The 15,529-nt window shown below is 34.7% G+C and overlaps 1 protein-coding gene across 1 annotated transcript in view; it reads right to left on the reverse strand.

Moving 5' to 3' along the window:
• HECTD2 (HECT domain E3 ubiquitin protein ligase 2) overlaps positions 1-15,529 on the reverse strand; it is a 45,397-nt gene that overhangs the window by 16,924 nt on the left and 12,944 nt on the right. The window contains exons 2-10 of the mRNA XM_081954009.1: positions 15,346-15,475; positions 11,319-11,454; positions 9,309-9,411; positions 7,775-7,864; positions 4,518-4,582; positions 3,788-3,833; positions 1,913-2,022; positions 1,236-1,384; positions 222-345 (exon numbers count right to left, since the gene is read on the reverse strand). Coding sequence (XP_081810135.1) covers positions 222-345; positions 1,236-1,384; positions 1,913-2,022; positions 3,788-3,833; positions 4,518-4,582; positions 7,775-7,864; positions 9,309-9,411; positions 11,319-11,454; positions 15,346-15,475 — 953 coding nt within the window. The remainder of the gene's footprint in view (positions 1-221; positions 346-1,235; positions 1,385-1,912; positions 2,023-3,787; positions 3,834-4,517; positions 4,583-7,774; positions 7,865-9,308; positions 9,412-11,318; positions 11,455-15,345; positions 15,476-15,529) is intronic.

Genomic DNA, 15,529 nt, shown 5'->3' on the forward strand with positions numbered 1-15,529 from the left:
TTTGCAGTTTTGTTGTAAATGGATATGCAATTTTTGGAACAAAGCACATTTTAGCTGACAGAAAATATCACATTGAATTTTTTTGCGAACCAAAAACTGAAGAAAAATTGTAAGGAAACTCTAATCTGGTCCAGGTTGATAACCTGTGCAACACTAATGAAGCTATTTGATAAATAAAAACTACTATTAAACCTTTATTTTTAAAAGAAATAATCACTTACCTATGAGAATTTCCATAACACTGCCAGTTATGATAATCTTCCATGAGATCAATATGATCTAGCGTAGAATTATAAAAATCCGTATATGGAATAAGAGAAGAATTAGCTAGAATATTTGAAGCATCTGCAATGACATATTTAGTTATTAGTAACTTTGTTTGGCAACCTTGTTTTAAACAATGAAATTAAGACTTGTCAAAAAACCCAATAATATTCTTTGATGCAACAATATTCGCTAACAGAAGGGATACGTTTAGACTTTTAAAAGTATGAGTGGAACCAGAAAACTTTACATAGTTTTTGGTGGTAACATACAGGTAGTCCTCAGTTTGCAATCATAACTGAGCCCAAAATTTCTGTTGCTAAGTTGTTAGGAGGTGGCCTTATTTTATGACCTTTTTTTCCCATAGCTGTTAAGCATTTCCCACACTGAGAAGGTTACAAATAGTGGTGCCATGATCCTGGGACATTGAAACTGTCATAAATATATTGTAATTGCCAAGCACCTTAATTTTGATCATGGGGATGTTGCAATGTTGTAACTTCAAACAGTCACTAAACGAATGGTTGTACGTCAAAGACTATTGTATGTAATTCTGATGTTTTTAAAATGTTGGTAAAGATGAACACTTAAGCTAATGCAGCATTCTTTTTTTAAGTCTCACTTTTATATATTTGGATAACTGCAACAATATCATAGCTGTAATATATTAATGTACAATGACATTCTTTATAACAGCTGTAATCACAAATCTTCCAAGCCATTAGAAATTTTGCTACTATTGTAATGTGGAAACCTTTAAATATTTTCTATTAAAAATGGCTAAAATAATTATAAAGTACTGTACCATATAAAGATGTACATACATGTTCTATTTAAAAGTTTTCTGCTATGATGTAATATATTGGTTTAAAGAGAAAAAGACTAATTTCATACTGACATTATTTGTGATGATTTAAAGCCTTATAGCTATGAGAATTCATAAAATAGTAATTGCATCTAAACAAACTTACTAAATAAAGACAAAACTTTGGTTGCTGATGGAATCCACCAGGTACACTTCTCCATAGGAGGCAAATCTTCAAGTTTTGCCGGAAACAGGCGCAAAGAAATAAATTGTATGATTCTATCTATAATTTGCTTGATTCGCTTCAGTGACATCCTATAAAATATATTAATATTGTTTTTATAATAGCAGGAGTGCTAACAGAATTCACAGTTCTTCCATCTTAATAACAGTCCACAAAATGATTCTACAAAACATTCATGAGGAATATAAATATTCTAGAGAAAATATATTCAGCAGAATTATTAACCCTTTCTATGAAAGATTACAGTTACTTTTTCTAACTTATTGTTTGGCAATTCTGCATATAGTTGTAACTAGATAACTATAACTATAAATTGGTGAATTAATGTCATTGAAATCAGTGGGTTTCACATTTTGGTTTAGGCATAGAATTTCCTTGTCCAGTACTTTGAGAAAGTCAAGGTCATTCAGGGCAGTTTTTGTAGTAATAATGAATAAAGTTTAATTGATATAAAACATGGAGTTTATAAATCTTAACAAAATTTTCTTCAATAGTTGTGAGTACTTCAGTTTATTTTGACTACCATACATAAATAATAACCACTTATAATAACTGAAAATATAAACCCCATAATTTTAAACAACAGAAAATAGCCGTACTTCTTAAACCAGTGAATTAGGTAGTGATGATCTTCTTCGGTTAAGGCAGCAATCTGTCTTAGCAAGTGAGCAAAAATAACATACGTTGTTGTGTTACTAAACAGAGGATTCTGAAAAAGATTAAAAACACTTCATTAGTATATTGTAAAAAAAAAACAAAATAAACTATCTGTCTCCAAATTATAACAATATTACTGAAATAAGTGTAAGGTATTTTGATTGGTTCCAATAAAGTATACCCCAACTGTGGATTTTTCTCATTATGGAGCAACACATGGATTGTTTTATGATTATTTTTCTTTTAAAAAGTAACATTTCCTCTGACTCCTAAATTGAACAATGAATTCAATTTAGAGAAGTAACCATGCAAGACACCTAGAAGTGAAAAGATTGCCTTTTCCTTTGCATTGAAAATAGATGGAGTATTGTATGATTCTGTCAGTGATTACTGTATTTTTCGGAGTATAAGACACATCATTTTCCCTCAGGTGTGGGGGGCTGGGGAGGGCAAAAATGAGTGAAAAAGGGGCCGTTTTTTGCTCATTTTTGCCCCCCTACCACCCAGGAGCACTCTATAAGCCTCCTAAAGGCTATGCATGCCCTTTTTTGACAAAAAATGGGCCCGTTTTCACGAAAAACAGGTCATTTTTGGGAGGTCTGCAAAGTGCAAAAACTTTTTTTAAAATTTGCCTCTTCAAAATCTTGGTGCGTCTTATACTCCGAAAAATACAGTAATTGCTTTACAAGCAACCTTGCCCAACAGTGCTGTTGAGTAATGATGGAATTAAGCTAGAAACATAATAAGATGAGGCTATCCCTCTGCTAATCATATCACTGGGATAAAAGCATACATTAAGCCAATTCACTGATTTCAAAAGTGAACTATTACAGCACAGCAATAACCTTTTAAGCACAGCAGTGCCAGACAATTTGTTTTGTACCTGAACAAAATACAGTCAAGATAAAAGCTTCCTTCAATAAATTTCACTTTGGAAGATACACTTGAAGTGCTAACTGCAATCATAAATTATCATACACAAATAAATGTGAACACATGTAGTAGGATGTTTCAAACTATGAGTCTGATCTTTTTTTGCATTTGATGCCCGTTATTGTTATAATTCTCTTTGTGCGTAAGGATGGGAAAGATGCAAAAGGCAGGACTGTAGGAGATGACCAGGCTGAGCTCAAGGGAGGGGTCAAACACATCATCAGTCATGAGACCCTGTGCTCCCACAAAATATCTAATTCTAGCCCACCTTGAATTCCTTTCTATTTCTACTTCCCACTAATTTCCACTGACTGTTACCGTAGTACAGTGCTTCTCAAATAGTGGGCCGGGCCCCCCAGGGGGGGTGCGAGGCTCCGTAAAGGGGGGCTCAGCTCAAATTATTTTATATATTTTTGTTTTGCAGGTTAAAGTTTTTTTTAATATTGTGTTCCTTTAAATCCTGTGCTCCTTTAAATCTTTTCTGCTACAGTTAATAAAGCTATTCTTTGTTGTAAATTGATCCACATTTCTTTCTTTTTTTATTCTCTTATACGTTAATAAGGATACAGTGTTATGCAGAGGTGTACTTATAACAATTTTATAGACAAATGATACTATTTACAGTCGCGCGGGGGGCGCGAAATGTTTTCTTCTTCCTAGGGGGGGCATGACAGAAAATAATTGAGAAGCACTGCCGTAGTAGATCAGATTCTTGTAGGGACCTTAAGTTTGCAATACATCTTTATACTCATTTGAACTGCCTGAATCTCCTGATTTCCTCAGTGCGTGACAAGGACTGGCATAATGAGTGTTAGGTAAAATAACATTACTTGCAACAGTAAGTACATACAAAGACCTCGAATAAATACTCCCCCACTTCTTACCTGTAGAAGAACAAAATATGCTCTGAGATCATCTTTTGTTTGTGGCCTGAAAGAACAATAATATGTGAAAAATGAAAGGCACAATCTAAGTGTGTGAATGCATGCTCAACTGTAAGGAATTACAACTATTTTATACTAGCTAGACTGTGCACAAATGTTTAAGAATAACTGTAAAGACATACCATATAGACATTAATAATCTCCGATAATGCGACAAAATTATCCCTAGTTATATGTAAGACTTTGGAGCTATAAAATAGAATGAGATTTTTCATCGGAAAAAGATAACGTTTTGCATTTGTTCATGTGAGTTTTTATTTATCAAACTCACATGTTAAAATTATATATTAATAAACTTGTAAATTGTGAAATGCAGAGAATGGAAATATGCCACAATTTTGTACAGAGACCTAATATTGATCTCTGCTAATAGACACTGCAAAAAATGTAAGATCAACAATGTAACTACTCAATTCAACTCACTCCTTCTTCTTCTTGTCCCACAACAACCCCACGAGCAGGGTTTTGCTAAGACTGGCCCACAGTCACCTAGAGGGTTTTCATGCCTAAGGCGGGATTGTGTAGAACTCACATTCTCCTTAGGCCAGCACCTTAACCACTGCATTAAACTGGCTCTAATGTCTAATAAGTTATGTATTTAAAATTCAAATTCTGTGGAAATTGAAATGTCATATGTTTATAGACATATATAAAAATTAGTTGTATTTACCCTTTCCATTCATGCAATAAACCGTTAATTATTCCTTTTAGGACACACTTCTGGATATCTTGAGGCTAGAACAAATGAAAAAGGAATGAAATAACAACCCAAATAGGTTTTTATCAATAGCCCAGTTGAAACAATTATTATTACAAAGTAGTCAGATCACAATTGTAAAAATGAAATTTTAAAAACATTTACATAAAATACAATATATATTTTAAAGCATAATTCTGAAATGCAGAAGGAACCTCAAAGTGTAACTTTTTTCAAAATTATCAATTGGTGATTTTTCATGCAATTGTTTAAATAGCTATGACCATTTTCAAAGTTTACTTCTGAGACTGATGATGATAACACACACACACAACCACACATATGTATAGATAGGTAGGTCAGTATGAAAAAAAGACGATTGACTGATAGATTGATAAATAGATGGATGGATGGATGGATGATACATTCCAGTTTTTTAAAAATAACAGCTTTTACTGTAATGGAAAAATCTCCTTGTATCTAAAACTTTACAAAATGTCTATTTTCCATTTCTAGATTTATTTTAGGAAAAATATTTCATTCTAAAACACCAATTTTATTATGGTATCACTTAATTACACAATAGCCAATAACATACTAAATCAGGGGTGTCAAACTCGATTTTATTGAGGGCAGCATCAGGGATGTGTTTGACCTTGGCGAGTGTGGGGATGTGGCCAGGGTGGGCGTACGGCCCTCCCGAGCTCCGTTTTCCCTGGAAGAGACAATCGCAGGCTGGTCCTTCACTGTTTCCAGGGTAGCTCTGAGGGCCTGGGCTAAGCACCCCGCGGGCCGGATGCAACCCAATGGGTCTTGAGTTTGACACCTCTGTACTAAATCATAATACTGAAAGTTATGACTAAAAGAAAAGTGTATTTTCCTCTGATGGAAAAAGAGTAAGTTATCTTTTCAGAATTAACAGATATTTTTTCAGACTGTTTATGTTTTTGGTGGCAAAGCTAGAGCATGTAAGACTAAATGACATTTAAATTAATGGATTGTGAGCAATGGGAAGCACAACCTCGGCACATTTAGTCATATATTTTACTTTATTCCTTGATATAGATGAATAGGACTTTAGTCATACCTATTTCTCTGAATTGTATTTACTGACCTATTAAATATTACAATTTAAAAATAATCATAGCTTTCTACGCACTCTTAAAGAGTAAACAATTGTTAATGGAATTTTACTTTTAAATGTTCCTCATATTTATAAATCACTAAAGTATTTAATATCCTAAGAGAATAATTTCAAATGTTACATTCTAATAGTATCTACTTTTGAGTAGTCGTGGCAGCGACTACTCAAAATTTCTCCACTCTTATGTAGATAGATAAATGGCTGTAACTCAACAATGAATTTGTTGATCACTTTAGCATCTTCCTCTGAAACTAATTATTATCTTTCTAGATTTTTATATACCCTATATTGCTATGAATATTAAGCTTCACAAAAATTAAGTCTTACCCTTAAATATTTATGAGATAGATCATGTTTATTTTCATGCATGATAATACTTTTTATTATTTTTGTGTTAGTTATATTATTGGGTCTAGAGTTTAGGGCTATACAAATATGTGATTCAGATATTTGGGGGTATAACTAGATTGAATCTCCAAATTAAATCAGATTTCAAAACTGTCTTTCTAAATTGCATTATACTGTCAAATACAAAAATGGAGACTGAATTTATTTGGCTTTTGTGGAGGTGCACAATGTTCTTTTTAAAATCAAACTGGCTCAATCCAAATATTTGATTTTACTATAAACTTAATAAATAGAAATATCATCAAATATTTCAAAAGAATTTTGCCTGCTTGGTATTCATGTGCTAGAAATCTTTTCCCCCCCTGCTTCCTTATTTCCTCTCTTTTTCCCTCAAAGTACAGAGAAAGCATTGTAAAAATGATTACAACTAATTTTCAGGGTCTAACTTATGAACAATAATTTAGTGCTGAAGAAAATAGTGTATGATTTATTTTGTCATGTAAACAGACGAGTATTTTCTCAGAAATTCTTCAATATATATTAGTGCACTGTTTCTATATAAGTATTTATATATTGTATATGTGATTTTTATTCTTGCATATAAAATGTTTTTCTTTCTCTATTCTTTTGTGCTAGCAAATAACTTAAGCCAACAGTTGATATTTTCATTCAATATTTTATATCAACGTAGTATTTTTCTCTTCTCTATTTTGCAGCTCCTTTTTAGAAAAGAGCTGCCAACCATGCAACATTGATCAGGTTCTATAGTCATGTGAGTATTTGGAAAGAAGCTGAAAGAGGGAGAGAATTCACAAAGCATCGTGAATTAGCACGTACAGTTCTTTTAAAAATAAATACATAAAACATATAATCCCTACCAACCACTTCCAAGAGATGACAATTTTTCATTTTCCCATGCAATTTTTATAGAAATGATTTTATCTCAAGTAAAACATCTCTGTCCATTTATGCAGAATTTCACAGACCCAAAAGCAAGCAATATTTCTTCCAGCCCTTACAAATAAATAGTCTGAAATTAAAACCAGTAGTATCTATAACATTTTTGAGATGTGGAAATTAATTAAAATTCAGAAACATTTCAGTTTGAAAATATTATTTAGATATGGTAGCTATGATACAATGCTGTACAGTTGTTATTGGAAAGTTATTTAGATCTGTTCTCTGTTTAAAATGAATATATGTTCAAATTCATATTGTCACTATCTTTCTCATGTAAATTTATTTCATGGTTCAGTTCAGGTTTATGGTTCAGATTAAATTATGCAACTAAGTTAAATAATTTATTTTTGAAAATAACATTACACTACAATATATAAAAATAAAATTAGCATTTATTATTTATAGTGTTCTGCAGTGATTATTTCAAAGGCAAAAAGATATTTCAGACCAAGTGGGGACATTCATGTAGTACTTATCTGTATACCTTAAGTTTAGATTTAATAACCATTAAAAAAAACCCTCTGCTGTTTACAGCATCATACAACCATCTTTTCAGTTATAATTTAAAAACATATTAGGCAAATTCAAAGAGATTATAAATCCTGGTGATTATTAAAGTGTACTTCAGAAATATTGACACTTACAACTACTGTATAAACTCAGAAACTACTCAATATCTAAAATAATAACTGGAAAAAATTGAACTGTAATATAAAGATATTATAGTATATAGTATTCTATACAAGATTACAAAACAGAAAGCAAACAGTTGACTTACAGCTTGAAGTAAGGTATCATAAACTGCATTCACATATTTAGCATCAATTCCACAATCTTCAATGGAATTAAAAGGAGTTTCAGTATATTTCTGCAAATTGAAATAATAAACATGAGATAACCTTCTCTAATGTATTTTCAATTTGTGTTACAACTATAATTCTTGGAATAGTATTATTTATTTTTTTAAACCTTATAATTAAATGTTTTTATTCACTTAATGGAATCTTGGGCAGCAAACAATGAGATGATATACTTAAAAACTAATATAATAAAAATTTCATTTGGAAAAACAAATGAACAACAGCATCATAGCACCTCAATTCAGCTTTGGCCAAAGGTATGATGAAATAAAATTGCTGTGTTTGTGAAAAGACTGAAGAAGGGGAGTTATGTGTGTTTCTGGGAAGAATGGTTGTCCCAAACTGGCGGTAACCAAGAACTCCTGCCATCTTGTCCATATCACATACCTCAGATGATAGAGGGGATTCCAGTGGACTCTTTTTTGATCTTCACTTTGAGAAGATCCCATTGTGATAAGGCTTGCCTGATATAATCTAGTGCTGGGCCATGTAGGGCTTTAAATGTAATGACCAGCATTTTGAATTTTGCCTGGAAATCTACAGCAATCTCAAAATGGGTGTCACTCGCCATGGTGGAACTGAACAGTCAGTGCTACATTCTACATGTTGTACCAGCTATACAGAATTCAGGATTGTCTCTAAAGACAGCCCCACATAAAGCGTGTTGCAATAGTTTCACTTGTGCAGGTGAATGGGACCGCTGCTCACGCTGATCTGAGGCTAGCGCTGAGGAGTCTCCTGCACACGCGGTCCCATTCACCTCCTTTCTGAGCCAACATGAAGGGGACCACGGCTCGCGCTGATCTGAGGCTAGCGCTGAGGAGCCTCCTGCACAGCGTGGCTCTTCTCCGCAGCGCAGCGGAAGGAGTTGCTGTCCCCGCCACCGTGATCCTGGGGTATTTTGCTTGCATGCTTGCAAAGATCAAAGTTGTCACAGTCCTCCCTTCATGATGATCATTTGATGACATCAGTGCCTCACCAGCCATAAACCTCACCGTACATCACTGCTGAGATGTGTAAGGTCCAGGTAGGACTGCAACTGGTGCACTTCAGAAATTGGATGACCAGTTTCCGAAGTGAATCAGTTCAGGGTAACGTCCCACCATTCAAAATATCTACCTATTCTTTAAGCAGGAAGTCTCCCTATGTTTTTTCTTTCTGGAGTTCATACTTTCTGGTTTTCATTTATTTACAGATACAGTTGTAGTTTTCATAATATTTACAAAATATACATTTCCAAAAAACACAAAACTTCAATTGAAAAAATGACTGAAGCAATATAAAAATAATAAGAATATTTTTCTTTAATCTATCCATTTTCTATTTTAGTTTATTTGGTTTTAAGTACATAATATTATTACTGGTAACCTATATTTACACTATTGGTAATTCCAGTTTTTAAGTCACAAACTGGAAAAGAAAAGAAAAAGCAGTGAAAACAGCCGTTTTTACCTTAAATACAGTGTTAACTTCTGGAAAAGAATCAAATGTTTTTGAATAAAAGTCATAGATTTCCTTCCAATCTCCTGTTAACTTAGCTTTTTCTATGTCATCCCTAAGAAAATCCAAAATGCAACATGTTATAAATTAATCTTATTGAATTTCATACATACACTCACACACACACACACACACACACACGCTAAGCATTATATTTATATAACATTAATAACAACAAGGCCTTAACCTCAAAGACCTGAATCCATTTTTTATTAACGCTTAATAACATACAAGACTTTCCAAATAATTTGTTCGAAAACAAATGACCAGGAACAACAACAGAAGTTGATTAGCTTAGTATTAGATAGATGAGCAAACAGAATCTGAGTATAGGTTTGAAGGATCATGATCAGCACTTTTCCTGGAAGATGCATAGCCAGAAAATGGCACATTGCTTATTGTGAATTATTGCTTCTTGGTAAGTACAGGCTGCAGCAAATATTGCAGAAAGATAAGTTCATTGAGCAAAAACTAAAAATAGTTTGTCAATGGAGTTCAAGAATCTGGAAAACTGTTCCTGTAAGATGAGAATGAACTCTTGGCTAATCTGAGACCTTGAGATGGGGACAAAAAGAAATAAAAACTTTTCTAAGGGTAAGAAGTAAAGATGAAGATAAATGGACATGAACCAGGAAGTTATTATGAGTTCCAATACCTGTGATGTGTTTTTGCAGCTGCCTAAAAATCTAGCATGAATTTGTAGCAAATGTAAGCTTTTGTGGTTCTTAATTAAAAGGACTATAACAGATAGAGAATGGATTTTCAAGCCAACCAAATAAAGCTCTGCAACTGAAGCTGTCAGAGAAAGCCGTTCTTCATAAGGAAATCAAAGAAAAGAGTAGACCCAGTGGATTGCAATGACCAGAAATGTTTTTTTAACAACAGTGGACCAAAAACAAGATATGTAAATACATATTCTTCAGCCTTGAGGCTCCACAATAGTTTTGCAGTAGTCTATAAGGCTCCAGAAAAGGAATAAGTGATTAGGATGAATAGCAGCACCTTCAGTAACAGCAACTGCAAAAGCCCTGAACAACAGAATGGATGCAACTGTTATCTGCAAAGGACAAAATGGAGATAAATAATGGTTGTTTTCCTCTTGTGAAGATAAAAAAAAAAGAATGTTTGGCAAGATTAACTGGTTTATGAAGCTAACTATCTTGTAGGGATGAGATTAAATAATTGTGACGATATTACTCCAGGTATCCACATGGGAACAATAGATGATCACCCTGCTGATACGAGTTAGCAGCCCAACATGATTGCTAAAGGCAGATGCAATTTTGATTGTATCAACAGAAGTTTAGCTTGCAAACCACAGAAACCCAATCTAGTCTAGTGGTTAAGGCACCTGGCTAGAAAGCAGGAGACTATGATTTCAGGTCTGCTGCAGCCATGAAAGCCAGCTGAATGACTTTGGGCCAATCTCTTTCCCATTTTGACGAAACTGGGAGGAGAAAAGTGTATTTGGTATGTTCCCCGCCTTGAATTATTTGTAAAACTAATAAAGGCAGGATACATATAAATAAGTACTTCTACTGTACAGCATTCTGTATTGGTGAATCCTTATTTTGAGTTTCTGGGCATTCGTTTTTATAAAGGATTCAGAGGAAACAAAACAGATGCAGAAGTCAAGAAGAATAAGAGGAAACTATGTCTCATGAGAAGAAATTAAGGGAACTAGATATGTTTATCCTTAGGAAAAAAATGACTTTTAAGCACCTTTCTTTACCACAAGCCTACCATGAATATGTACAGCATTTTTAAAAGCCCCCTGGGCCTAAGTGAAAAAGTAAGCACTGGTTTAGTCAGAAATTTTACGTAATATTTTTAAAGTTACAGTCATTTCTGCGATAATTGGTCTATTACCTCACCAAGTAATAATAACAATAATTACCTTAAGCAGACCATACACTGATAAGTTGAACTTAGTTGTAGCAAATATGTAGCAATACTGCTTACCAAAACTCCTTCATAGGTTTTGTTTGGGTGAGACAGGAGGGTTCCAGTGGGATTGAAACTTTCATTTCTACTGGAAGTATATCCACTGAAGTACGCTGCTTTTGCCTAACACCGAGGCCAAGGGACTGTTCTTTCGCTAATTTAAAAATAAAAGAAAAAAATGAAACAACACAAAAAAAAATCAATATTACAATACTCAGGTAAATAGCACATGAAAGCAACTATACAAAATAGTGCAACCTTGAGTAAATATTATTAAAATAAATATGTATTTTAAATTGGAATTCTTATTTAAGATTACACAACTAGATTATGATGGGAAATAACCACATATTTCTACAAGTCATAAAAGATATTTTTTTCTGTACCCAAATTGAATTTGAAGAATGGCAGAAAAAATGGTTATAAAATTTACTTCTGATCCTCGAAAGGTATTTATGAGAGGATGTTGCTTCTAATTCTAGCCTCTAAGTCTAAATTGCCTCATAATTCTTTTTCATTCCAGAACTTCTTTGAAATGGGTGTGCTGGGGAAGAAAGCCAGCATCTTTACATAATAAACAGTTAAAAAGTTAATAAAGAGTTTTAAAAGTTAAAACAGTTCTCAGTTAAAAAGCCATTATAGGAATAATACCATTTAATTAAAATAATATATTCACAAATGTTGTTATAAATGTTCTAAAAAATTTATTGGCATTGCAGAAAGGGTAACCTCTTACATAAAGAAGACAATATGATTTAGAGTTCAGTTGTCTAGAGATCTAATTGAACTATTTATATTTAAATAAGAACTAGAAGAAAGCAATAATATGCAACTTCCCCCAATTTTAAACTAGTCACAATTCCTTATAGAATTTAGTCAGGAAAATTTAATTTCTGTAGAATTTGAGATTAAGCTGAACCCAGTTTTGATTATGTTATGTTTTCAAGGAATAAAACTAAAAGTTCTTCAAATACAAGTTTCATATGGAATACACACTTCAGATTCTAAATATTATAAAACAAAATGTTTTAGCAAATAGCTCAAGAGAGATATAAGAATTCCAAATGAATGCCAAATCTGATTTAATCATCACATAAATATAGGTTGTTCAACTAACAAATATGTGAACACAATGATCAAATTGTATTTCAATCATTCTGGAAATAACACATTTTTGATATAAAAATGGAATGAATGAAATTTCTTACTAACACCCAAGAATGTTTGTTTGTTCGTTTATTCATGTCAAAAGCACAAATATATATAATGTAAAAACCCATTATCGCAAAATAGAATCAGTACAGATAATCCTTGAATCGCAGCTATAATGGACAGGAATTTCTGTCATAAGATGTGGTGGTTATAATTTCAGTCAAACCCAATTTTATGTTGGTAAGCAAATCCAGATTTCCCAGTGTGCATTCTTTTCCTGAAATCAACAAAAAAGGCTGCAAATCACATCACTATAGGATGCTGCAATAGGTCATACATGCAAGTCAGTTGCTAGATGCCTGAATTATAATTATGTGATCATGGGGATGATGTGCTGGCCATAAATGTGAGTACATGCCATAAATCACTTTTTCCAAGGACATTGTAACTTTGAATGTTGTAAATGGTCATTAATCTAGGACTACCTGTAGCTGCTAACTCTGATGATTTGATTTCTATACATTACTGACAAAAACAGCTAATGTACCTGGAAAACTGGTAAAATACAAGATGATTGGAAAACAGCTATCTTTAAAAAGCAGATTTTGTGTAGTGAAAACTCAACCATCATTTGTTCTAATTCTCTTTATAAATAGGAAAATTGTATGTTTAATTCCAGCCATTAACTTTGTGTTGAGTTCATATATAATATTTAAATTACTTGTAACTTGTAATAAACTTTAAGACTTCTTTTCCTCCTACATTCCTCAAGAGATTCTAAGAGAATTCATTTTATTACAAGTGTGTGGTCTTGACAGAGACAATTTGGATGTGTATATGGAGTAGCAATAGCACTTAAGACTTTTATACCACTTCACAGTGCTTTGCAGCCCCCTCTAAGCGGTTTACAGAATCAGCCTATTGCCCCCAACAATCTGGGTCCTCATTTTACCCACCTCGGAAGGATGGAAGGCTGAGTCAACCTTGAGCCTGGTGAGATTAGGCCTGCCAAACTGCTGGCAGCCAGTGATCAGCAGAAGTAGCCTGCAGTACTGCACTCTAACAACTGCACCACTGTGGCAGTATGTATAGGAAGACCCAAATATTCAACCTCAAATATAGAATTCAGATCATTTCTATTCTGCAGTTAAACGTAGGCATCCATATGCTCTTTCATACTTGCTTTATTACATTTTGCTTCACATATTTAGCCTATGCAACTAAAGTCCCTATTTAGTAAAATGTTAAATCCTGTAAATGAAGTTATACGAAGGATAAGAATCAGAAACCACATTGTAAATGAGCTATAAAATAATAAAATACAAATCTATATAAATATAAATGTAATGTTTGTTTGTTCAAAATCTCAAATCTCCGAAAGTTCTTCACCGATTGCTTTGAAATTTTGACACAACATTGCATTCGACTACGCGCATGTTTCTATATATGTATATTATATAGATGTCACACCTGTGACAGGTAAAAACATGCTTTTTTGAAAGCCAGCGCCATCTGCTGGACATAAAAGCAACACACGCTATACCATAACGTTCATTTCTTGAGTATAGTATATTAGAAACAGTTCGGCCTCTCTCCAGCTTCATCCTGCCGGTCCCTTTATATGTGTGGCTGGGTTGCGGTTGCACCCTTTCCCCTTTCCGCCCTTCCTCCGACGAGCTTCGCCATTTCCACCAAGGGGAGCCGAAGCCTTTCGGCCTCCCCATCCCCCCTCTCTCCTCCCCTCCCGCCAGGCCTTTGCTGTCTGTGGCGGGGGGGGCGCCTACCCCATCCCTTGGCCGCCTCCTCCCACCCTTAAGCCGGCCTCCCCCCGCCCAGCTCAGTGGAGCTCCAGAGGAGGTGGAGGCGGAGCATCTCCTCAGCCCAGCCAGCTGTGTGCTCTCCACCCCTCTCACAGGGAGCCAGCTACGGCGTCGCCAAGGCGGCTCCGACGGGGCGGTGGCGGTGTTAGCCTGAGGCGCAGTGAGGCTGGGGCGGCTGCTGGGTGTCCCGTGAGGTGGCGACTGCAGCGGCGACGGCATCTCTGGATGGGGCCTCGGCCAGCGGGGGCTGCCTCGCGTCTGCATCGCCAGGGGCAGCTTCTTCCTCCTCTTCCTCCTCCTGCTCCTCAGGGGATGCTGGCTGCCTCCTCTCGCCACCACCGCTGAGGGAAGCCAGGTCGGGTACGGCGGCCTCCTCCTTCTCCTCAGCTCGGCTAGGCCGGGGCCTATGGAAGCGTCCTCCATGGCGGCTCTTGCAGGGGCCACCGTGGCTCACTTCCATGTGGGGGCCGCCTCTGCCCGAGGACTTGCATTTCTCTTTTCTTTCTTTTCCATTTAACCAGACTGGGCCACAGCAATGCGTGGCCGGGTACAGCTAGTATAAAATAAAATACTACAAAGTTCCAACATTTGGCATATTCTGATGTTTGCTTATTCATTCATAATTCTTCTGTTTATAAAGACAGATTCAACTCCAGTTATTCTTATATGTAATTTTAAAAAGACTTTCCTAAACATACTAACAATTATGAAATCTTTTTTGCAATCAAAGTTTCATAAAATCTTTGGAAGAACAAATACTGTTTGAAAACATAATTAAGCAGGTGGCAGGTTACTATTATTACTATTCATTAACTTACATGTGCAAACTGAATACCATCTGTATTAAAATTCATTACAGTTACTGCATCCTATAATCCCTACTGAGCTATTATAACTGTACTTACTAGAAGGTTATTTCTTACTGTGCTCTGTCATGTTAATTCTTCACACAAAGAGAGTTCTACAAAAAGTACCGAAAGCATTGTCATAAAACAAATAAAAAGAACATCTTCAAATACCAAGTACCCCCTTCAGCTAGAAATGACTAAAAATTAAATCTTTTATTTTCTCACCTTTTTTAATATCTGTAATAACTAATTGTTCAGATGAATTTTCATTTACAGAATCTTCTTTCTTTTGGCTGATAGTTGAAATGAAACTGTTGAAAGGGGAAAAATCATGTTTGTGTCCTCTCTCCATTCCCTGAAATTAGGAAAAATAAAAAAAAGTGCTTGACGATGTACTTTGACAAGGTTC

This window comes from Natrix helvetica (genome assembly GCF_964273705.1).
Source record: "Natrix helvetica genome assembly, chromosome: 5".
Taxonomy (NCBI): domain Eukaryota; kingdom Metazoa; phylum Chordata; class Lepidosauria; order Squamata; family Natricidae; genus Natrix; species Natrix helvetica.